We start from the raw sequence: 25,648 nt of genomic DNA, 5'->3' as shown, positions 1-25,648 counted from the left end.
AGAGCTAAAGAGAAACATAAAGAAAAGGCCTGGGCAATATATAGGGGTTGTCATTTAAGCCAGGGTGGCCAGAGGAAGCCTCACTGAGAAGGTGGCGTTTGAATAAAAGCAGAGGCAGTGAGATATTGAGATGGATATTCGGGAGAAAAGAATTCCAGGCAGAGAGAATAACGAGTGAACTCAAAGGCCCAGAGATAGGACTTCCCTGGTGGTCCAGTGGTAAGACTACAAGCTTCCACTGCAGGGTGTGTGGGTTCAATCCCTGGGTGGGGAACTAAGATCCCACATGCTGCACGGCCAAAAATAAATAAAAAAATAAAATAAAAAAACAAAGGCCCAGAGGCAGCAGCAGGACTGCTGTGCTGGAGGAAGGGCAAGAGGCCAGGACCTCTGGAATGAGGTGAGTGAAGGGGAGGGTCAGTGAAGGACGAGGCAGAGATAGAACAGGAGACGGTGACCTTGCCCTATGCTCTGAGTGGATGGAAGATTCTGTGCAGAGCAGTGAGACGACCTGGCTTACATTTTACCAGGATTACTCTGGCTCATGTTGAAAATACAGCATGGCTGGGGAGTGGAGAAGAGGGGTGGAATCAGGGAGACTTATTTCAGAGACCACAGCAGTTATTTTGGCATCAGATGATGGTGGATCTTTTAGGTGGAATTGAAGTGAAAAGATGATGGCAAAGAAATGGATGAATTTCCCTGCACCTTAGTTTCCACATTCATTAGAAAGGGAGAACCATAACTCGGGTTGTTGGGAGGTGATGGGTAACACATGCCAAGGCCAGACACGTATTAGATACGGGATGAAAGGTGGCTACTTCAGCTGAGGCTCAATTTATCTGGATAGACTTTTTTTATTTCCTCCCTGTTGTTCAGCTTGTCTAACTGTGCCTACCTTGTGCTTTTATAATACTATATTTTTAACCCCTATCCTCACATATATTTTTTTCTGTTGACATTGTTCATCTGCTACTCTAGACTCTAACATTCTTTGGGGCAGGTACCACATCTCACCCCTCTTACATCATCAGCACCTAATACACAGCTGGACACAGAGCCGGCTGCAGGACAAGTCTGAGCTGGGCATCCTGCTGAGTGATTGAAGGAGAGACTATAAGGTCCACTGGCAAATATATCTCTCAGTCGTCTCTAACAGGTATGTATTATCATTATGCGTTCCTTGTTCTCTTTCCAATTAAAATAATGTCTAGGGTGGTATTAATTTTCTTAGATGCAGGGGTAGGGGTGATAGTGGAGAGTTCCTGAAAGAGAGAGGAAGAGCAGAAAGAATATTAGATGAGGTTACAGAAAAATCTGGGTTCTAACCTAGATCTGCCACTTAGTGGATGTGTGACTCTGAGCAAAACATTTAGCTTCTCTAAGCCCTGGATTTCAGATCCGAAAATTGAGGATAATTCCATTTGTCCTAATTTTGAGAGTTGGGAGAATGAGACGTATAATGCATGTGAAAGCTTTGTGGCATATCCAGGACTCACCCATCATAGTTAGAAAGCACCGCGCCTTTGAGAGATGTGGTATCGAGCACACAGGAATACTGCTTGCATTAAGCTAAAGAGTGAACGCTAGGGTATTTGATAATCTGTAAGTAGCTCACTTTTATGATGTATTGAGAATCGTATGCACTGCACACTGTGTATTAATTCTCTGACATAAAGATGAAAAATGTAGAGTCATGCCATGAAAGATTAAACCAAACTCAAGATTGCAAGCATAATTCTAACTGAGAGTAGAATTCACTGGTCCACATTTGTACTTACCTCCCTGTGGAAAGAACTGCGAGTAAATCTCTTTGAAGGTGTCTTCATTGACAACCCCGCTGGGGCATTCCTAGAGAAAGTGGTAGAGAGGCAATATGAGCAAAGTGTTCATAAAACTGATTTTTTGCCCATTTGAAATAGAACTGCCTACGTGCAGAGCTGCAGCAAGAAAGTTCCCCATCCACCCATTATCACAAAAAGAAAAAAAGCACACTATAAACTTCGCTTTGTCCCAGTTCTCACAGACTGAAAAAAAAGTTGCTGTTGTAAAAATCTTTGCATAGTATCAGCATCAAAGCTGGTCTGACACGTTAAAAAAACACACTGCTGTTTTTAAGAACATGTATGTATATTATCAACGAGGTAGGAAAACATTACTTTGTTTTTCATATATCAAGGACATTGCAAGATGTTTCTGATGTGGTCTTTGCTGGCTGGGTCTTGGTGCTGTATCCTCTGGAGATGTGCTGGACCCCCATAATCTTTAGTTCAATGAGAAAATGCTGTGCTCCCTTTGGGTATAAGGTGGCCCAACAAGTCTCAAACAGAAATAGTTACTAATTTCTGTTAACAGATTGTAGGACTGAATGATAACATTGTTAGTAATAAGTAACTCTGAGTAAGGCAGGACCTGAAGATCTGTTGAATTTCTGGAGAGGAAGGTTTGAAAAGAAACAGGCCTGAACATAATGAATTCCCACCTTTGTCCCATGGTTGGAGTTATTTAAGACTAAAGGATATTGACCTTGGGAACTCCACTAATGTTGGACTACTGACTTGGTGGGACCAGAGGGTAAAGGTACCCCTCTGAGATTGGGCATTTTCTGTAAAAGGAGCTGCAATCTAAAATGTTAGAAAAGATCTGCCTTGATGCCGAAATCAGGACTAAGTAAGTGGACTTGAGACTGAGGTAAGCGCAAAAACGTTTTCACTCTTTGGAGTTGCAAGAACAATCTGGTCAGGATTCTGAACTGGACACACTCCTTGAGCAGTGGAGACCGACAATCACAAAATAATCCAACATCAAACCACATGTGGGACGTTAATCGTACACTGAAAGTAGGGAAGTGATAAGTTCTATCCATTTCTTCTGAGTAGCTTCTTGTGAACAGGTGCATCTTACCTGAGCTCCCTTGCTTCAGTTCTCACAGGACCTCATTTCCCTGCCTTTAGACATGAATATTCTGTATACTTTAAATTTGACACTGTTACTGGGATCTTCAAAAATCATTTGTGGTCTTTAAAGCTTTTCTTAACTCTTAAAATCATTGTCCCTTCATGAATAAACTTGATGTATTAATTTGATCTTTCTTTATTCTAATGAGCCAGTTATTCACAACTATAATGTGCTTCACATGAGGAATTTTCTGGTTTTTCCTTTGTTGGTTTGAAAGGTTAGTACCTTTGATATATAAACACAGTTTCAAATAGTAGTTTCAATGTGAACTTGTGTTTATAGAGCTCGTCAATGTGGATTTTCCCCATTTGATCATTATAATAAACCTATGACTTAGGAATCTCTATTCACTGAGGAAGAACTAGGCTATGTGGTAAAGTGCCTTGTTTCTCAGCTAGCCAGTGGGAGAGCTGGAATGTGAGCTTGGAACTTTCCAGATCATCACAAGGTTTTGAATGAAATAAGCCCTGTGGAAATAATGACCCCAAGGACCTAAGAGGATTGGAGCAAAAAATGACAGCCAACAACAAATTAGGAAAAAAGCAAGCAAGCAAATTATGATGGTTAATTTTACATGTCAACTTGTCTGGGCCACAATGCCCAATTATTTGGTCAAACATTATTCTGGATCTTTCTATAGGGTGTTTTTGAATGAGATTTACATTTAAGTTGGTGGATTTTGAGTAAAAGAGATTACCCTCCATAATATGGGTGGGCCTCACCCAATCAGTTGAAGACCTATAGAGCAAAATGCTAATCTCTCCAGAGCAAAAGCGAATTCTCCAGCACATTGCCTTGGGAGCTAATATGCAACATTGGTTCTTCTTGGTTCTACAGCAGACTGCCTTTGGACTTGAACTGCAATTCCTTCCTGAGTTCCTGAGTCTCCAGTCTGTCTCTCTCCTCCATCAGATTTTAAGTCTTCACAATCATGTGAGCCAATTGCTTAAAACAAATTACTTTCTGTATATATACACATCTATTGGTTTTTATTTCTCTGGCAAATCCTGACTAATACATAAGCAAATGAACAATCAACAGCTACAACTCCAAAAGGAAAGAAGATGGCATGTAGCTAGCTCATCACTCAAAAGTTTTGACTAAATGACTCTGTCTAGTTGGCAGCAACAGAACCAATTTTAAAAGCAAATAAGCACTTTGTAGTTGGACCCTCTCATGCATGGAAATTGTGATTTATTGGCTATTTATCTCTGAGCCATCTGCTGGGGATAGTAAGGCGAGAACAAATAGATGGCTGTCTGCCATCAGGTGGTGAATTTGTGCAAGGTCAAAGCTGGAAACTTGCCTTGGAGTTCAAATGATTCTAGCCAGAGACAAAGATGGGAAATGAACGGACACCTGCAGCCAGCAAACTTGTCAGCTGTCTCTAATCTCTAGATGTATTTGATAGATATATCTTATAATGTGAAATGAAATTCAGAAATTGATGGTCTCATATGTCTGTTTTATGTTTAATCACATGTCTGTGTCAAACGAAATCCATTCTCTGCCAACTAAAAACTCCTGGTCAGGGACTTCCCTGGTGGTCCAGTGGTAAAGAATCTGCCTTCCAATATAGGGGACGTGGGTTTGATCCCTGGTTGGAGAACTAAGATCCCACATGCTGTGGAGCAACTAAGCCCACGCGCCACAACTACTGAGCTCTCGCACCTCAACTAAAGAGCCTGCATGCTACAACTACAGAGCCCACGTGCTCTGGAACCTGTGCACCACAACAAAGAGCCCGCGCACGCAATGAAAGATCCTGGATGCCACAACTAAGGCCCAACGCAGCCCTAAAAATAAATAAATTAATTAAAAAATATATTTTTTTAAAATTAAAAAGACAAAATTTCTGGTCAAGTTTTAGGGTGGTAAGTCTCATCAAGTGAATCTGTCTTTATCCATCTTATATTTACTACATTAACTTACATCTTTAACCCATGCATACTGTATGTTTATTATTCTACGAACTTTTCTGGGAAACAAGGCAGCAGCAATAAACAAGTTAAATGTTGTGCCGTCATGGACCTATATCCAAATAGAACAAGAAAGGTCAGAAGCAACATAAAAGAACACGCAAAAGTAACAGTCCATAGAATGGTGATCTTTTATTTATTCTAAAGAGTTCTTATGGGAAAGCAATTCATTTTACTACCTTCAGGTAAAAAAAAATAATCCGATTTTTTAAGACTCTAGTGATTTACAAAATGGTATGAATGATCTATTCTCTAACTCTTCCCTCACCAGTTTTGTGAAGTCATTTCTGCACAAAAGAGGTATCTCCACCTCTCCATTAAGAATGAATTTGACGAGGCCCCGTGTACAGCTAAGTGTATACCATAAAAGATGTGGCTGTGTTAGGCTGAATCTTGCTGCTGTAACAAACATGCTCCCAAATATATAACTTAAATATATATAAATTTAAAAGAATGTAGTATATTTCTTGCTTATCCAACAGTCTTGGAGGGTGGGGAACAGATCAGAGTTCTTAAGGGACAGAGGCTAATGAAAGCTTGGCCATCGTCATGTGGCGTCTATGTGATCATTTAATCTGAAGGAGAAAAAGACATTGAAGAGTGAGCATTAAAGGTGTTTATGGACCAGGTCTTAAGGTGGTACATATCCTTTCCACTCTTATATTTTTGGTGAGAAATCACTTAATATGTCCACCCCAAACCACAAGAGAAGGCTCATGCGCCCAGGAAGAAGATAAGAACACAAACTTGGTGAACTGTTAGCAGTGTCTGTCTCGGAGCCTGATTTGAAAATGCTCCACATGTCTGTGCTCTGAAATAGTTCTCCCACTGATGCTTTAATAGAACCATCATCACATCACTTAGCCATGTAAATTCTTTTCATTTCCCCTGGAGTCATTTTTAAAGGATGACATTTTCAAATAAACAAGTGCAGTAAGGCCTAGATATCTAAGTATGAATTTGTTAATTAGGACTTCTTTACTCTAAGAGGAAGAACCCAAGAAGCAGTAGAATTCCCAGCTTTAGAGAGAGTGAGGAAAGCTTCACTCGTATATACTTTGAGAAGTTGCTATAACCTTCTATAAATTTTATGGCTTCTATATTATATTTTCTAATGACATTTCATCTGATTATTAGCAAGTGATCATTTCATGAATATATGTTGTCTATAGAAAAAAATAATAAAGATTACCCTTAATTATGCTACTGTAAAACTATTTTAGTCTTCTATCTAAGCGTGTATTAATATGCTGTACAAATAAAATTAGAATAATGTAAGAATATAGTATTGCATCTTCTTTATTCTTACTGTAACAAAATATCCTGAGCATTTTCCATGTCATCATTATTAATGGCTGCATAATAACGTGTCCATTGCACTTGTCATATTGTTGGATATTTAGGGGATTTCAGCATATTTTTGAACTACATAGGAATAACAATGTAGTTAACATTCTAGTGCATATATCTGTGATTGCACCTGTGGTTCTTTCTTTACGACTAATCCCAGAAGGAGACTCATAAGACCAAAGGGCTTAAACTATGTTAGGTTCTTCATAATGCACAGTCACATTGATTTCCAGAAAGGCTGTACCCATATGTGCTACCACCACTTGTTTATGAGAAAGTTTCACATTGAGAGGGGCTGCTGACCAGAGTCACATGGTAATTTGACACTCACCAAATCCCATGAACAAGCAACAGTAATTTGCTTTCCTCATGACTCTAATCATCATTCTGAAAATTATCAGAGGACATCAAGGCATTTGTCCACATCCCTCCAGATGTGCAAGTTTTTCATGCAGACAAGGATGCTTTGATGGCAGGCTGCTGGACCACATCACCATAGCTGTTTAATGAAGGTACATTCAATGCCTTCTTACATACATCATCTCTTCTAACATTTTCACTAACCCTGAGGTGAGGAAAATGAAGCTTGCAGAGATTAAAATGAAGAAACCTGTTGGCATCACATTGTTTTCAGAGGCATACATGTGTTTATTCTTTGAACAAACAGTTATATAGTGCCTTCTGTGCATCGAGCACTGTTCTGGGCAACAAAGAAACAGAAGTGAATTTTTTTTTAATTTTATGTTTGCTTTTACGGAATTTAAAGATTAGTGGAATCAACCTCCCTGACTCCATTCATTGCAATGTTAGCCTTCTGGATTATCATCTTTTTCTCCATCAGGACTGAGAAAGTGGCCTTCTGGTGCACAACATTGTTTGCCTCCAAAGCCACCCATCATGGCTGTGTTGGAGAGAGCCATGTGCAAAAGGAAGACTTTTCAACCCAAACTGGGGATATTGATTAAGAAAAAAATTTTTTAAATTAAAAAAAAAATGTATCTGTTATGACCAGCAAGTTTCCTTTAGTGCTTCTTAAACCCTTTGCAATGATATGATCAGGATGCAATGAATGTGGAATGAGATTTTCTCAGCACGTAACTGCCATACTTTTGTCAAGTGGTGAAGAGACGCTTGCCCTTTGGGGCCTTGTAGATGTGTTCTTCTCAGCTCCCTTAGGTAGGGTTATGAGAATGTGTCAAGATCAGTTGTAAATGTTCTATGATTACATTGCTGCTACTAATATCAGTATTAATAAAAGAGATTTTTATAATAATAATTAGCATGATGATGATGATGATGATAATGACGATGATGATAAGTTAATACATTGTGTTAAATGCTTTACATGGATTTTCTCATGTGAATGGACAGATGCTAGCATTACCTCCATTTTACATAAGCAAACTGTTAGGGAGAAACTACCCACGTTCTCATAATTAGAAAATGGCAGAGCCTAGTCTATTGATCACAGAGTCAGGAAACTTGAGTGTTTAAGCAACTTTAGAGATACAGGTTTCCCCTGCTCTCCAAAAGTAGAGTGCTCCTATGAAACCTTCTGTGAGCTGAAATGGCAGAAAACACAGAAGCAATTACCTAGGACACACCTTGCTAATGTGTGCAGAAAATAAGTTGAGATAAAGCAGAGATGCTCACAGACAGACAGTGGGATATTACTCAGTCATAAAAAGAAATGAAATTAAGTTATTTGTAGTGAGGTAAATGGACCTAGAGTCTGTCATACAGAGTCAAGTAAGTCAGAAAGAGAAAAACAAATACTGTATGCTAACACATATATATGGAATCGAAAAAAAAAAAAGATACTGATGAACCTAGTTGCAGGGCAGGAATAAAGAGGTAGACATAGAGAATGGACTTGAGGACATGGGGTGGGAGGGGGAAGCTGGGGTGAAATGAGGGAAGCATCGACATACACACACTACTGAATGTAAAATAGTTGGCTGGTGGGAAGCAGCTGCATAGCACAAGGAGATCTGCTCCGTGCTTTGTAACGACCTAGAGGGGTGAGATAGGGAGTGAGAAGGATACTCAAGAGGGAGGGGATATGGGGATATATGTATGCATATGGCTGATTTGCTTTGTTGTGCAACAGAAAATGACACAGTATTGTGAAGCAATTATATTCCAATAAAGATCTATTTTAAAAAAACAACTATGGAGGCTCAATGCTGAGATGCAAAGTGTAGTTCTTCTTAGGGAAGGAGATTGGTGGTGTTCCTTTATGCTTGAGGTGTGCAGCCTCTATATCAGTTAGCTGCAAAATGAACGCTGAATGCTATTTTCACTTTTCTCCTTTTTATATAAAAGTGAAAAATCCTCTTCAGACTTCTTTTGATTAGGGAAAACAGGTACTAATACAGGTCTTTCATAAAGAGAACTTTTGAAAAGCGGGGAATACCTGTAATCCAGTCCAATGGCTTCATTTTAAAAACAAGGAGACTGAGGTTGAGGTTACAGGAATTGCCATAAACCACACAGCGGGCTGCTGAGCCTTACCTTGTGTCTGTGTTTCCTGATGTCTAGGCTGATGTGTGGACATTGCAAACACCCTCATGTCCATACAATAGCTGGTATCATTCTGCCAGGAAGCATTTAGAATAATTTAGTGAAATGCTTATGCTCCTGGGCTCTGGAGTGAAGTAGAAGGACTGCGCTGAACCTCTGCTTAAAAGCTGCATAGCTTCAAATTGTTTCATCTAAGTCCTATTGTTCTCCTCTGTAACACGGGGATAACTATTGACACCAGAGGTGTGTTATGAGAATCAGTAAGATAATGCACGTTATGTTATTATCTTAGTCCTCTTCTTTGTGCACCGTATTTGCTCATTAAATATGAGCTGTTAGTATAATGTTAATAATCTAGAATTTGGTAAGCAGAACTCCATGATACAGAGAGTCACTGTAACCTCAACATGGCTATACCAAGGTTAAATGGTATTCATCAAAGCATTGAACCCAGTAGAGTACCGGTCTGATATAATGCAATGAGCCTATAAAACAGATATGAGTTACGCCTCCTCCTCTAGTTTTATAAATTGAATCTGCTCTCTCTAATATCATCAGAGTTTACCCTCAAAGGCAGGGGAATACTGCAGTTGTAAATGACAGCTGAGAAGAATAAAGGCTACCATACTGGAAATAAATGTCAGTAGAAACCCAGGAGACTTTTTATTCATTAATTTAAGGAAAAGTTTTCCCTACTAATGCTTAGATGAGTACATTAGAAATAAAGTAGTCCATGAAAAGTGTTGGGAATGGTGCTTTGAAGGGAGATCCACGTATGCATAGGAAATTGCTAAAGAAATTATTTTCTGAGGTGCATTGTGAGTTCCTATACTTTTACCTATTAAGAAAGCCTTTCAGCATTTCCTTGAAAGTTGTCAGAACTCTGGTGGAATGCTCTAGAAATGGTTACAGTGATATGCTCTAGAAATGGTTACAGATGTATTTTCATGCTAATATTTGTCCACTACTCCACTGGCTGAAATCTCCTCTTCCCATAAATGATTCTGTTCGGTGTATACCATCTCCTCAGGTTCAGAACAATTATTAAACATTTAGAGATACCTCTTCAGGAATCAAAAAAAAAAAAAGGAATTATGGTACAGAAAAAGTAAAAGTCCTTGTGAAATAAATAACTCCTTGGGAACCCTTTTATGATATCTAAAATGTCACATCTTTTAAGCATCTATGTTTTTCATCAACTCTCACACCTACTCCTGCTGCCAAGGAAGGCATACATGACAATTGTTGTGAGGTGCTTAAGTTGAAAACCTAAGGTTTCTACCCACAGAAATGTAATGACATCCATGTTTCATCCAGAGACTGTTTTTTCAGTTATTCTTTCTGACAAAGGAAGTAGACTGACATCTTTGATAAGTAGCACAGCAGACTGTGGGCGGAACAAAAAGGGAACACAAAGACTGGACACTGGGCACTCAGACCAGAGAAGAAAACGAGGGAGACTCACATCGCTCCCCAAATAAGAAGAGCATCCATTCTTCTGGCAAAAATAGATGGCAGGTAAGTTGGCCATCTTAGAGGAAGTTACCTTCTTAAGCAGTACAATTGTTACAGACCACACTTAAAGCGAGCTGGGCACGAGTTCATAAGCAGAGACCAGAAAGCATCTTGGACACTTAGAAGAACATGCAGCAATAACCCATGAGATACACCGAAAGGGAACCTGATGAATTGGACAAGACAAGAAGAGGATTTCAGGTATGTGTCTTTAGGATTTTTTATCAACAAATTCTTCCTGCTTCCAAACCCATGGGAAGATTGTGTTTCATGGGTCCTTAATGGTCTGCTGGAACCATGTGTCAAACTGCCCAATGAATGGGAAGTAGAAGTGACACTGTAATATTGTGATTTATAATAAGAAATATATGTTTGGTCTGAGTCCCCATTTCTAGCACAGAGCTCCTAAAACCATGAGAGAGATAAAGTTATCTCTTTTTATGGTGATGAGGTGACTTTTGGACCCCACTCAAGGATGGGGGCTGGTTGCCAGAGGAGCCAACCAGGTGATTAGAGTGTTGGAACTTTCAGTCCCACCCCCTGACCTCCAGGAAGGGGAAAGGGTCTGGAGATTGAATTCAATCACCAATGGCTAATGATTTAATCAACCATGTTTCTGCCATGAAACCTCCCAAACCCCCAAAGGACAAGTTCAGAGAGTTTCGGGGTTTGTGAACACATTGAGAGTTGGGGAGAGTGGCATGCTCGAAGATATATGTGAAATTCATCTGAGAACTCAACTGTTTATGTAATATATGTATATATTTGCTTATACTTAAATGAATTTAATCATAAGCTATTAAGTTCTTATTTTGAGTATGAATCCAACTGTTTATTAATTACTTACTACTTTACAAAGTCATAACTTAAAACTACTTTCAAATTACCACATGGACTCCATCTAATTATTATAGTTAAGATTCTGGTGTCTGGAGTGCCCCCAGATCAGATAAAAGGTCTCTTTATGGGAGGATGCTTAAACAAGTTGTATTTTTGTCTGACTGTGTTTTGTGCTACAGATGTATCATAATTGTTTGTATATATTTAACATTTGAGAAAGTGGCTTTTATTTTCTTAGTTTTCAAGATGTGAACATATCAAGCTGAGTTATAGTATAATTATTTCATAGGCAAGACAACTTTTTATCCTTTGAGATTTTAAAAAATATTTCCCATTACTTAGTTGATTAAATTGTGAAAACAAAACACCCCACCACCTCCAGCAAGGATGACTTTCGAAAGGTAGATGAAGTGAATTCACTGATACAATAAAGATGATGGATGGAGACTTTCATTCTCAGAGACGTATCATTGGGAAGCATGACTGTCTTCACATATTATTCCACCCTGTTTAATATGTAATCCAATTGGAAAAGCATAGATTCTTTTAAATTAAATTTCCATTCTCCACTTCCCTCGTTTGAAACTGGGGCTGCTCTGGAAAGTCACTCTCCTAGTAGCATGACAATTTAAAGATGACTTGGTATTCTACAGTTGGAGGAGAATTTTCAAAATTTACATGGTGCAATGCCATGAACTGTACTGCTCTCATCACTAGATTCTGTTTGTGGACTCCTCTTCTCCCTTTAGACTTGGTAAATACCTTGAAGGCAGGGACTGATTTTTATAGAGCCCAGCAGTGTTCACAACAGAGTATTAAAAATGTTTATCTTGAATGAATAAATACAGAAACAATTCTTAGCTTTTAAGAAACTAGAAAATAAACTTGATCTGGCAGTTTCCTTTAAAACTTGTGTGCAAGTTTTTACAACTCCTTGCACTCCAAAACAATTTTTTTTTCTCTGTAATTCTTCTGTTCTCTTCTATCCAGTTGTGCTGAGGGGAAATTTTTGATGCCTTGTGCTGTATTATTCAAGGTCACCACTTTGTCTTAAATACCTCTCTGTCCCTGGACTTTTGAGGTCAAAATCTTGGTTCCACTTCCCAAACCTCATGACTGCTTATCATAAATATAATCACAGAAATTAAGGGAAGAACACCAAGGTCAAGAGAAAACACTTCTTAGTTCAACACAAATTTTAAAAACCTTACCGTATTCAACATTTGGGCTGTTAAAAACTCATTTCAGAATGATAAGATTAGCCCTTCAGTTTTCAGAGCATACAACCTGATCACTAAGAACTAAAACTAGCTTTAAATTTTTGTTCCAATATTCCCAGGTGTTTGAACTCTTAGCAAGTCATTTATTCTCTCTTAGTCTGTTTCCTCATCTGTAAAATAACCTCTAAGAAATACTGACATCACAGGGAAATAAAACAAATGAAAATTAAAATAGATAATGAAAAAGAAAAAAAAAACTGGATACAACCAACACATTAGATATTTTGCTGCTTCCAAAATTTGCATTAAGAACCTTCTGTATTCCCTGAATATACTCCTTGGGGCCAAAGTGAGGCCAAAGTGGTTAAATATGAATTTCAGATTGGAAAAAAAAAGAGGGAGAAAGACTTTCCTACTTAATATTGGAAAAGAGATGAGTGCTGGGTGATAATCAAGATTCGACTCAGCTGCTAAAGCGTGGAGATGTAGGCACATCCTCAGCCCCACGAGGCCCCCCTGTCACCCAGGATGAAGGAGAAATATAAGGTACAAGGCACATTTTCTCCTCATCTCCAGCTCTACTCTCTAACTGTGTGGAAGAGGGAAATATTATGTGAGATTTACAGCCAAAACAAAAAACCCAAAACACCAAAAAATAGGCTCCGGTTTCAGCTGTACTAACAAAGAAGTCATTGAAATGTCCCAGGATTCTGAGTCTCAGTCTATAAAATGTGAAAAGTAACAGCATTTTATAGTGAAGAAATGGTAACTCATTGACATTATGTATATAAAGATCCTAGTACTATTCTAAGAGTTAGACAAATGTTGATTTCTTTTAACATTCTCTTTTCAAGTCACTTATGTTGATTCTGCAAAATGAAATTGCCCATATTTTGCAGGAAAAGGCTTCCCAGGATCTGGCCCAAGTCCTGAGCCATTACTGGAATGCATGTAGAGTTATTTGATTCAAAGAGTATTCAAAAAAGGATTTTCCCAACTTTATACAAAAAAAGGGTTCAATTGGTCGACTCATTGTGTTGCTTACAACGTGAGTAAATTCTACAGGTACTCAAAAAATCGTTTGAGGAAATAAAAGACAAAAGTGCCCAGAGAGCTGGTCTGTGTACAGTTTTCAATTGCTGTACAACAATACCACAAACTTGGTGACTTAAAACAACACAAGCTTATTACCTCACAGTTCTGAGGGGAAAGAGTCTGTCATGGCTTGGCTGTGTTCTCCACTCAGGGGCTCACACACAAAATGTTGGCTGACTCTGGTTCTCACCTGGACTTTGTAAACCTCTTCCAAGCTCATTCAGATCTTTGGCAGAATTCAGTTCCTTTTGGTTGTAGGACTGAGGTCCCTATTACCTTGCAGGCTATTAGCCAGTGGCCTCTGTCAGCATTCTTTTCACATAAGTTCCTCCATCTTCAAATCAGCAAAGGTGTATCGAGTCCCTCTTACCCACTGATTCATTCTACTTCCCTTATCATTTAAAGGGCTCATGTGAATAGATCAGACTAATAAGGGTCTCTCCATTTTAAGTTCAACTGATTTGGGACTTCAATTACATCTGCAAAATTCCTCCACAGCAATACCTGGACTAATGTTTAGCTGAATAACCGGGAGACAGGAGTCTTGGGTGGGTCATCTTAGCTATCTGCCTACCACATCTGCTTTGTCTCAGTATGGGCTGACTTTGGTTTTCATAGCAGTTTCTGTTTAACAGTCTTTTCTATAGTTACATTTACAGTATATCAAACAATAGAAACTCTTCAGACTTGTACAAATACTGTACTATTTTCACCACGACTAGCAACTATACTACTTGCAGTCCTAGTTTAACCAGATTTGGAAGGAATATATCCTGCCGAGGCTGTGCTCAGCCGCGTACAGGACCAGCTGAGACTGCAAAACTGAATATTTTTTTAATGAATGCTATGAACAGTATTCCATATGCTGAGGTGTGCCCTGTCCTTATTTATTTCTGCTCTATATCACCAAGGTCATTATGCAGATTTTATGAATTGATTAGATCACTTTCAAATTGGCATGCCATCAGCCTAATGATATTGGAAAAAAAAAAAACCTCAACAAAAAATCTACTTAAAAAATCATGGGCTTCCCTGGTGGCGCAGTGGTTGAGAGTCTGCCTGCCGATGCAGGGGACACGGGTTCGTGCCCCGGTCTGGGAAGATCCCACATGCCGCGGAGCGGCTGGGCCCGTGAGCCATGGCCGCTGAGCCTGCGCGTCCAGAGCCTGTGCTCCGCAGCGGGAGAGGCCACGGCGGTGAGAGGCCCGTGTACCACAAAAAAAAAACAAACCAAAAAAACATGTAATTTTTCAATCAGAAAGAATAAAACACTAAGATGCTATTCATGTACGTGTACAGACATAAACACAATTGTAAGAGAATCTATTTTCTGAAGCTTTGCAATAACCATATACTCTTTCGGTCTAATTTTCCCCACCTACCAAATTGGCTGGATTCTGGCTCTTTGATGACTTCATTGTGTCTGTTGTCTCTTGACTTCTTATGTGAGAATATACATTTTCTTCATTCTGTAAGCTGTTTTTATTTATTGGTTTTCAGTTCTTTGCAGTCAAAGACACTTTAACATAAGCAATACCTTTTGTCATTTTATTACATCTCTCTACAGAACGGGGAAATGAAAATGAGTTCTCCTTATTGGTTGCTGACAAATTTAGTGGAAGTTCTACCGGACCCAGAAGAATAAGCTAGAGATTACAGTGATATGTGCATGTACGGGGTTGCTTTGATTTGCCTAGGTCCAGATATTTGAAAAACCCATTCTAAGGTATATCCAAAGAAGCTGTGAAGGAGTGTAGAGGTTGGAGGATTAACAGAAGTAATGTTTAATGTTCACCTGTGGTCTGCTGGACACTGAGCCTGATGGTGTAGGAGATACATGTAATCATTAAATCCTCATAATGAGTAGAGGAGGTAGATATTTTCTCACATGGTATATAACAAATGAGCTCAGAGGAGTTTAAGAAACTTCCCCAAGATCAGACAGATACTAGGCAGTAGGAGAGATCTGAACCTGAGTTTGACTATAAAGCCTTTATACCTTACAAACCTGCCATCTCTGAAAAGCAAGTGTAACTATAGAAAAGAAAAATAAACGAATAGAGAACTAATTATCCCAATGTTTTTCATCCCTATTAATTCACCAAACAATCATTAATCAATGATTCAACAAAGATTCCTTAACCACCAAGCACAGTCCCCATCCATTTGGAGTTTACAGTCCATCAGGGAGAAGGGTATTATTCAAATATTCACACAAATACATATCATATTAAAGCCCATGGGGGCAAAGCAGCATGAAAAATCAAACTGCTTTTCATAAACGAATTCAAATGTCACAGGTGAGGAGATGTAGGGTAGCAGTTCAAGTCCTCTGGTCATTGGCTTTTGTGAGGGAGGGGGAAGACACGGTCAATCCAGCTCTAAACACATTTTATTACAGATTTATTTACCTCTACTTTCTTATTATCAGTTCTGAGAAAGGAATGCTCTGTCCCTTTCTCACATAGTTGCCTCTCATCAAGTTACAATTTCAGGAGCAGCCCTGAGTCTCTGAAGCTTAGCTGTAAGTCAAAGGAATGTTTATTCTCTTTAATTAACTTCCCTTTGTTGCAAATACTAGAGAAGTTTCTACCCACTGCCTTCTGGTGATTCGTCAGAGGTTCTTCTCTAAAGGGGACAACAACAGCCAGACATGGAAGCAAGGTTAATGTCCATTGACAGATTAATGGATAAAGAAGACGTGGTACATATATATAATGGAATACTACTCAGCCATAAAAAAAGAATGAAATAATGCCATTTTCAGCAACGTGGATGGACCTGGAGATTATCATACTAAGTGAAGTAAGTCAGACAGAGAAAGACAGATATCATGATATTGCTTATATGCGGAATCTAAAAAAAATGATATAAATGAACTTATTTACGAAACAGAAACAGGCTCACAGACTTAGAGAAAAAATTCATGGTCACCAGTGAGGAGGGGTGACCCCCTGGGGGGAAAGATAGATTGGGAGTTTGGGACTGACGCATACATACTGCTATCTTTAAAATAGATACCAACAAGGGCCTACTGTCCTTGTCCTAGCACAGGGAACTCCGCTCAATATTCTGTAATAACCTAAATGGAAAAAGAATTTGAAAACGAATACATACATGTGTATGTATAACTGAAGCACTTTGCTGTACACCAGAAACCAACACAACATTGTTAATCAACGATACTCCAATATAAAATAAAAAATTTTTAAAAAGTGGGGGGGCAATTAGCCAGGGTCACAAAAGCTGCCTGAGAGGACAGTGTGTCTCGACCTGTACTGTTTCCAGGCTCCCAAGGCGGCGGAGTGGCCCCAGAGACCTCGGCCTGCTAACTGTCAGTCGTAGAGCACATCACATGGCCCTCTGGAGCTTGGGGGACCCGCGGGACGCGCGGCCTCATTCTCCGAGTGTTTCATTACAGTGTTGAGGCACAAGGGGGCAGCAGTGTCCCCCACGATCGCTAGAAATTCCATTTCTAGTTCATACACTTCGGCAGTTCTTTCCCTAAGCTTGGGGCAAGTCGGAGTAGATTTCTCTCCAGAAAGATATTTTCTCTTTATGAAACGTGGCAGGAGAGCTCTTGTTCCCAAATTAGGTAGAGACAAAATTAACTATTTCAGGGAAAGGGACCCAGAGACTGTCTCCTTTCTGGATATTATAGTTGGAGTAAGTCAGCCTAAAACTGCAATCTCTTTTTAGGCAGTTGGGCGGCCCTTAATTTTAGTCACCAAAAATCTGTAGGTTGTAGGCCTAAGGAAACAAGTAAACAAACAAGACAGCCACAAAAATTCTAAAGTTTGAGTATGAAAATCTTATAAATTTGCTTTTAAGTACATGGGGGCTCTGCTTGTTCGGTTATTTATTGGGGAAAGTTTTAAATCCTCCGTAAAACAGAAATAATGATAATACCTATCTTGGGGTTATTATAAGGCTTAAAAAAGGATAACCCATATATAGTGTTTAGTGTGATACTTGGCATTAACTATGACAGGGATTATTTGTATAATGGTGGGGATATTCATTATGAATCTTTTTAGGTTTTGTTGTTTTTTTCACCTTTATCAAGGATATTAAATTTATCTTTATTAAATGCCATCTGCTTATTCATCTCAAAGGGTTTTTTATAATCCCAAACCAATCTTCCATTTTCTTAGTTGCTCTAGGATATAGCTTTTGGAATTTGATGTCCCTGGCTTAAAATCCACTCATATCACCTACTAGTTGTGGGACTTTGAATAAATTACTTAACTTCTGTGATCCTGAGTTTTCCCATCATTCATTTATTCATCACATATTTTTGAAAATATAGTATATGTCAGAGACTGTAATAAGTGCTGGGGATAAAATAATCAACAAGACAGATGAAGCCCCCCCATGGGGAGCTTAGAGGCTTATCAGAGAAGGTACACATAAAACAAAGAGCTGCAGAGATAATCATTTAGGGTTGTGATAAATGCTACAAAGGAAGTAGAGGAGACCTACCTGAGGAAGTCCCACTTAAATGACTTTCACACAGAGACCTGAAGGATGAGTAGAAGTTAGCAAGAGCCGGGGTAGAAGCCAAGGGCCCGTACATAGCCTGGGATTTGTTCAAGGACTAAAGTGATGACAAATGTGCCAGAAGTGATAGTCTCAGAAAAAGTTAGTTCAAGGCCTGCTAGATGGGTTAAGGATCTAGGTCTTTACCAGTCATATGATGGGGATAATATACGTGCTTTACAGGCTCTGGAGAGAATTAACATAATTTACCTAAAGTGTCCAGCAAAAGTCCCAATCATATTATACGTAATCAATATGGCCGTTTTCTTTTTGTCCTACCAGGGCTGAATTTCTAACTCTGATATAGTATTTTTTCAACACATAATTATTTAGCATCTACTCTGTACCAGGCTCTTTGCTGCAAGCTGAACAGACAGAAGGGGCAAAAGAGACATGGTCTTGCCCTTGCCTTGATCAATCTTTCCACTGATCAGCTATTAGGTTCTTTGCCTTGTGTAAATTTATTTCAGCTGAACAAGAGTTTCAGCATAGCTGAGACATGAAATCTCCTGCTCCCATCTCCCAATACAGAAAAAAACCAAACACACAGAATAAATTCACATTACTGTGGATTACAATGTAAATAACTCGGGATTATATAATTTGTAAGTAGGCGTTACTTCTGCATCTTCCTTTGCTTTAGCTAATGATTAATAATAATGATGATGCTAATTTCTACAGTGCATACCTGTACATGGTACAGTGGATTAGGCTGGATCTCTATACTGTTGAAAGGGCTAATAAGACCTCCATGATATTATCTGAGGCACTAGCATCTGAGGCACTGGAGGGTTAGAAGACTGGCAAGCTATTAGATGTAGCTAATGCCTGTGTGGATATGTTTACCCTAAAACCGAAGTACTCTAACTCGTATTCTTCTCTGCTTATCTGTTTTAATATATTACATAGTGCATATTTATTTATTTAACACATAAAAATCTTGACTTCTCAAAAATATTCCAGGCATAGAAAAGAACTATCGAATCACAAAACTCTACTACTTTTACTCTTCATTTATATCTGCACTTTTTCATTTTTAGAGCTCATAGATATTCAAGACATTTATTTGTAACTATGGTGAAGGCATTATTCCCATCAGCCAGAGATCCTCTTCAAAATTCATGCTATATAAGTTTGTGATAATTTGTACTCTCTTTAGTGAGGCATAAAGCTACAGGCTTTATGTTCTTGCCACATACTGAAGGAAAAGCAATGCATGTTTTCCTCAGTATTTCACAGATATTTTCATTCTCTGGTTCATCTGCTGTTAATCTTAGTGCTTCCCAGAAAGAGATTAATGTTTGGAGTTAATGATGGTAGCTTTGCCTCATGTTTTCTCTGTTTTTGTTATTTTTGTTGGGAGATGAGGAGTCTTGAATTGTTTGGTCCCTATACAATCTTCTGAAAATATTCCAGAAATCTTTTGCATTTTTTTTAAGGGTGAAAGAGACTTGAATAGGTTTAGAGGATATAGGGAAGCAGCCAGGAGAGAGAGGATGGGGAGAAATTACAGATATAGGTAAAGAGGGAGCAAGATATCAGAGGGAATGGGATTAAGAACACAGGGGAAATTGACCAACCTTTTGTTTTACACTGGAAAGAATAAATCAGTAAATAAACCTAAATCAAGTGCCAACTACGCTTTAGACCTTGATCTGGGAACTGAGGATGTGGTGGCGACTGATGAAGAGAGACAAAAATCCCTCTGTTCATAACTCTCTGTGGGAGCAAAGATGTTTCTGCATATGCATTTACTGATGGAATCAGGAGAGCTTTGCAGGATGTATAGTTCTAACTGAAGTGAAGCGTAGAGGAAGAGATATTTGATCATGGAAAAGTAATGAGACTGTCAGCTTGTGTGGGAACATTGTGAATAAATAGTGATGGTTAGGCAAGTAGTAGAAGAGTGAAGAGAGAAGACTGTTGGCTGAGTTGGATTTTTGCCACGTGGGTATTGTGATAGGCAAAAAACTGCCCCCCGCCAAAGACATTCACACCCTAATCCCTGGAAACTGTGAATATTACCTTATATTTTGCAGGTGTGGTTAATTTAAGGATCTTGAGATAGAGAGATTATCCAGGTGGGCCCTAAATGCCATTACAAGTGTCCTTGTAAAAAGAGAGGCAGAGAGATTTGACACACATGTAGAGGCGGCGGCAATGTGAAGATGAAGCTGAGAGAACGTTGAAGATGCTGGTCTTAAAAATCGGGTGATGCAGTCCCAAGCCGAGGTAGGCTGGCACCCACCAGAAACTGGAAGAGGCAAGCATTAAATCTTCTCCCAGAGCCTCTGGAGAGAGCATAGCCCTGCCAACACCACGATTTTGGCTCAGTGTTACTGATTTCAAACTGCTGGCCTCAGTTTGAGAGAAAAATGTCTGTTGTTAGCTACGTATTTTGTGGTCTTTTGTTACAGCAGCCCTAGGAAATTGATACAAGTATGATCATACAACAAGAGTAAGGGAGCAGGGATGCTCAAGAGGTGTATTGAGTGATCCAAGGTATACAAGCCCAGAGGAATATGAAACTGGGGAGACAACGGAAGGGCTGGTGGTAGTAAAGCTCTGGTTTGTAAAGTCAATGAGCAGGATATAGTAGGAGATAGGACCCAAGACAATGGAACAGATGGAAAGTTGTGGTCAAAAAGGTGAAACTAATTGAAGACTTCAGGAGGTGCACATTGTCAGGTAAAGATAAGGTTCAAGTTATGCCCATCGAAGTGAAAAGTTGAGTGGAGAAGAAAATAATGGCATTTAAAAAGTCAAAAATCACCGGAGGTGGGTGCCTGTTAGGACAGGTGGGTGCCTGTGAGGTCAGCTTCATGGATATTGCTTGCAGGCCAGTGAATCAAGAAGATTTTAAATTCAGGGATCAAAGTCTTAAATGAGTATGATATAGTGATTCTGAAAGTGACAGCGTGAGATACACCGACTTTAGCTTCCTGTGGCTCTGTTTTATTCTCCTCTCTTCCTTGCTTTAGGAAGTGTCAGTCCCCCATAACACATGATACTGGTGGGGCTCTCAGTCTCAGTACCTACCATATCCCCTGGCCACCGGGCTAACTCACTGTTGCAAGCTTATCTAAGAACAATTCTCCATCTCCCAGGTCACAGTGATTAGTTCAGGTATGTCACGTGACTAACGCCAGATCCTTCCTTGCTAGAGCTATCAGGACTGATGAAGAGAGAACAGAAAAGATGATCCTAATGATATTATTAGAGCCCTGATCCAGTTGTGCCTGATGCTCTAATTATTTCTCTATCCCAGTTATGTGAGCCAATAAAACTTCTAAAATTTTAATTTAAGATACTTTGAATTGTGCCATAAGGATGAGAAATTGTTCAATAAGGCAAGAAAAGGAAACAGAGTGGAAAAGAAGGCATAAAACTATCTTTGTTCTCAGATGACATGATCATCTATGTACAAAAACTGAAAGAATCAACCAAAAAATTCTTGGAACTGATAAGCAATTAGTTCCAAGGTTGCAGGATGCAAGATTAATATACAAAAGTCAATTGCTTTTCTATATACCAACGATGAAAAAGTGAAATTAAAAACATGATATCATTTACATTGGCACCCCCAAAATGAAATATTTAGGTATAAATCTAGCAAAATATGTACAAGTTCTAAATGAGGAAAAATATAAAACTCTGATGAATGAAATCAAAAAATAACTAAACAAATGGAGAAACATTCCTTGTTCATGGAAAGGATAATTCAATATTGTCAAGATGTCAGTTCTTGCCACCTGTATCCATAGATTGAAAGCAATCCCAATCAAAATCCCAGCAAAGTTATTTTATGAATATTGACAAACTGATTCTAAAGTTTATATGGGAAGGAAAAGGACCCAGAATAGCCAACAGGAAGGAAAAGAGCAAAGTTAGAAGATTGATGCCACCCTACCTCAAGACTTAGTATGGAGCTACAGTAATCAAAACAGGGCTGTATTGGTGAAAGAACAGACAAATAGACCAACGGAACAGAATAGTGAGTCCCAAAATAGGCCCACATAAATAGAATCAACTGCTCTTTGACAGGAGCAAAGGCAATACACTGGAGCAGATAAAGTCACTTTAAAAAAAGGATACAAAAAAACTGAAAAAAAAAAATGAAAAAAAAAAAAAAAAAAGAATCTAGACACAGACCTTACACTCTCACAAAAACTAACTCAAAATGGATCATAGTCCCAAAAGTGAAACACAAAAGTGTAAAACTCCCAGAAAAACACAGGCGAAAACCCATAGATGATCTTGGGTATGGTGACGTCTTTTTAGATACAACACCAAAGACACAATCCATACAATAAATATTTGGTAAGCTGGACCTCATTAAAATTAAAAACTTCTGCAAAAGACAATGTCAAAAGAATTAGAAGACAATCCAAAGACTGGGAGAAAAAAATTGCAAAAGTTACATCTGTAAAAGAACTGTTACCTAAAATATACAAAAAAAAAAATCCTTAAAGCTCAACGATAAAAAAAGAATCTGATTGAAAAATGGGCCAAAGACCTCACAGACACTTCATCAAAGAAGATATACAGATGGCAAATAAACAGATGAAAAAGGGCTTACATTATGTGTCACCAGGGAAATGCAAATTAAAATGGCAATGGGATATCACTATACACCTATTAATATGAACACAATCTGGAGCACTGACAACACCAAATGCTGGTGGAGCAATAACAATGCTCATTCACTGCTAGTGAGAATGCAAAATGGTACAGTCATTTTGGAAGACAAAAGTAAACACACTCTTACCATACCATCCAGCAATCGTGCTTCTTGGTATATACCTGAAGGAGTTGAATTGTTACATCCACACAAAAATCTGCACACAGATGCCTCATCCATAATTGCCAAAACTTGGAAGCAACGAAGATACTCTTCAGTAGGTGAATAGATAAATAAACTGTGGTACATCCAGACAATGGAATATCATTCAATGCTAAAAATAAATGATCTGTCAAGCCATGAAAAGACATGGAGGAATCTTAAATGCATATTACTAAGTGAAAGAAGCCAACTGAGAAGGCTATATATTGTATGACTTGAACTATATGACATTTTGAAAAAGGCAAAAACTATGGAGACAGTAAAACAATCAGCTATTGCTAGAGGTGAAGGTGGGGGGTGGATTAATAGGCAGAGCACAGAGAATTTTTAGGGCAGTGAAAATACCCTATATGATATTACAATGATGGATATGTTATTCTACAGTAGTCCAAACCCATACAGTGTATAATGCCAAAGTGAACCCTAAAATAAACAATGGACTTTGAGTGATTACCATGTGTCAGTTTAGGTTTATCCTTGGGAAGAAATGTACCATTCTTGTGAGTGATGCTGATAACGGAGGAGGCTCTGCATGTGTGGGGTTGGGATATATGGCGAATCTCCATAACTTCCTTTCAATTTTGTTGTGAACCTTAAACTGCTCTAAAAAATATGGTCTTAAAAAATTACCTAGAATTAGTTTTTATTACACATACTCCAAAATATCCTAATCTATACCACAATGGTATTTTCTCCCTGCTTTTTGTTCTTTGTAGGATGGTTACAAAGGGATAAATGTAGTCCCTTGTTTCTCTTGTTGGTGTGTTTTGGTGCTTCAGGAGATAACAATCAAATGAGTGAGGGAGAGTTCATATTTTTCTTAGCTATTGTTTCAATCTCTAACCCCAGGCACAAGAAATGATATATTAGTTTATTTTATGAACGTTATTTTCACTAACAGAGGGTTTTAGCTTCAGAGAATTATTTCAAAACCCAGCAGGATGCCGAGACAATGCAAACAAAAACAAAACAGTGAAACAAAACAAATTAATCCACAAGAACATTTGAAACTTTAAGAAATCTCAATATCACAGCTGTTCTTATTCAAATCAAATCTATTCAACAAATCTCTATTAAACCCCTACTGTAAGCCAGGCACATATAAATGAATAGGTGAACAATTTGAATTGACTTCTTGTTGTGGCCTAATAATTACATTATATGATGAACTTCTTTGAGAAGTAAAGTGTGGTAGAACACTGAACTAGAAGCTCTAGGTCTACCATGAATTAGGCAGAGAGAAATACAGTATGTCAATATGAGTAAATATTGATGATTTTATGACAATAAGATTCTGTAATAATTGCAATTCAGATACCTCAATTCCTTACATTATCTGATAATTAAAAGAGTCTGAGTGCTATTATTTGGAAACCACAAAGGATCTATCTCATTAACACTGTTTTTGAGTCCCTACCATTTATCTGGCACTGAGCTGGGTACTGGGGGAACACAACTGTGAGAAAGACAGGTCCAGCTCTTGTTCCTCGCCCTGTAGTACATATCAGGGGACACTCCAAGGCATCATTATCATAGTAATTATCATTTCACTCTTTACATTTAGCAGGTGATAAAACTCACATTCAAACACTAGTGTCGTAAAACAGTACAAAGGTCTCTCTCTCTTAAATGGTTTCATTATTTTTATTTTAGTCACCCCAAAATAGAATCCTGAATTCCTGTGCAATTCGATAACTAAATAACTGATCATTATTCCCAAAACATTAGTTTGCTTGAGTTAGAAAGGCTCATGGTGCTCAAGTGTCTCATTTTTAATCTGAGCAACCTGAGGCAAGGGATGCCAAGTGATCTGCTCAAGGTCATATTTTGACAGAGCAGGAATAAAACGCTCATAATATCACTCTCAGCCCAAATTTGTTCCACTAAACCACGCATGTCTATAAAAGACCAAAATCAGCGAAGAAATACAAGATTGTCAGGTTTAAAATTCTCTTCTTCTTCAGTTGTACAAAGGGTGATGGGAAATAATATTCTTTAAGTCTGTAGTTATATTATTATTATTGACTTGAGTGGTCAAATTTAGGATGACTTATTCTATAAGATTGGAACTCTCACTCTAGAAGTACTTTGAATTATTAAGGAAAAATTCCTCCTTCCTTTTCTTTTCCCTTCCTTCTCTCCTTTATTTTTCCTACTTTCTTCCCTTCTTTCTTTGATTCTTTTGTTACACAATCATTTATTCCACACAAAGTTATTCAATGTGTAGAGTGTTTAAGCTGGGATATAAAAATGAGTAAGGCACGGTCCCTGCTCATAATGGGTTCGAAATCCAGTGAGAGGAAAGATGCATAAATAAGTCATTATAAAACAGTGTGATGTGTGGGTTAATGGTTCATAATAGAAGGAGTGGTCACTTTACTAGGGAGGAGAGGACTGGGAGCTGGAAGGCTGGGAAGAGTTTGTAGGGAAACAAACATCTGAAGATTTGTTAGGAATTTACCAGATTTTGAAATAAGGGAAGGGCATTCAAGAATGAAGTGAAGGTAGATGACTATATATATATACATATACAGGCATTTTTCAATGCACTTACTTTTAGTGTGAGACTATTATGCAATGATTAATTTGCTATCCAAATTTTAATGCTGTTAAATCAATAAGCACATTTTACTGATTTTTGAGCATTTATGTCATCGGTAGATTGATGAATGTTGCCTTAGTTCACCTTTAAGTTTACAATGGCAAAACTGTTTAAAAATCATTTACTTCTGTTTCCAGCATAATTTGTTTTTAGTGGAAATTCTCACTTGGGTTGTTTTTTTTTT

The 25,648-nt window shown here is 38.4% G+C and overlaps 1 protein-coding gene across 5 annotated transcripts in view; it reads right to left on the bottom strand.

Annotated features, from left to right (window-relative positions):
- KCNIP4 (potassium voltage-gated channel interacting protein 4) overlaps positions 1-25,648 on the bottom strand; it is a 1,210,069-nt gene that overhangs the window by 33,017 nt on the left and 1,151,404 nt on the right. For all 5 annotated transcript variants that reach the window (XM_027103251.1, XM_027103255.1, XM_027103254.1 and 2 more), the window contains one exon: positions 1,782-1,851. In XM_027103251.1, the coding sequence (XP_026959052.1) occupies positions 1,782-1,851 (70 nt within the window). The remainder of the gene's footprint in view (positions 1-1,781; positions 1,852-25,648) is intronic.

Source organism: Aethalodelphis obliquidens, unplaced genomic scaffold (genome assembly GCF_003676395.1).
Source record: "Aethalodelphis obliquidens isolate GAN/ISIS:26980383/991018 unplaced genomic scaffold, ASM367639v1 scaffold6, whole genome shotgun sequence".
Classification (NCBI taxonomy): Eukaryota; Metazoa; Chordata; class Mammalia; order Artiodactyla; family Delphinidae; genus Aethalodelphis; species Aethalodelphis obliquidens.
Note: the sequence above shows the minus strand (reverse complement) of the source record. Positions and strands in the feature narration are given on the sequence as shown.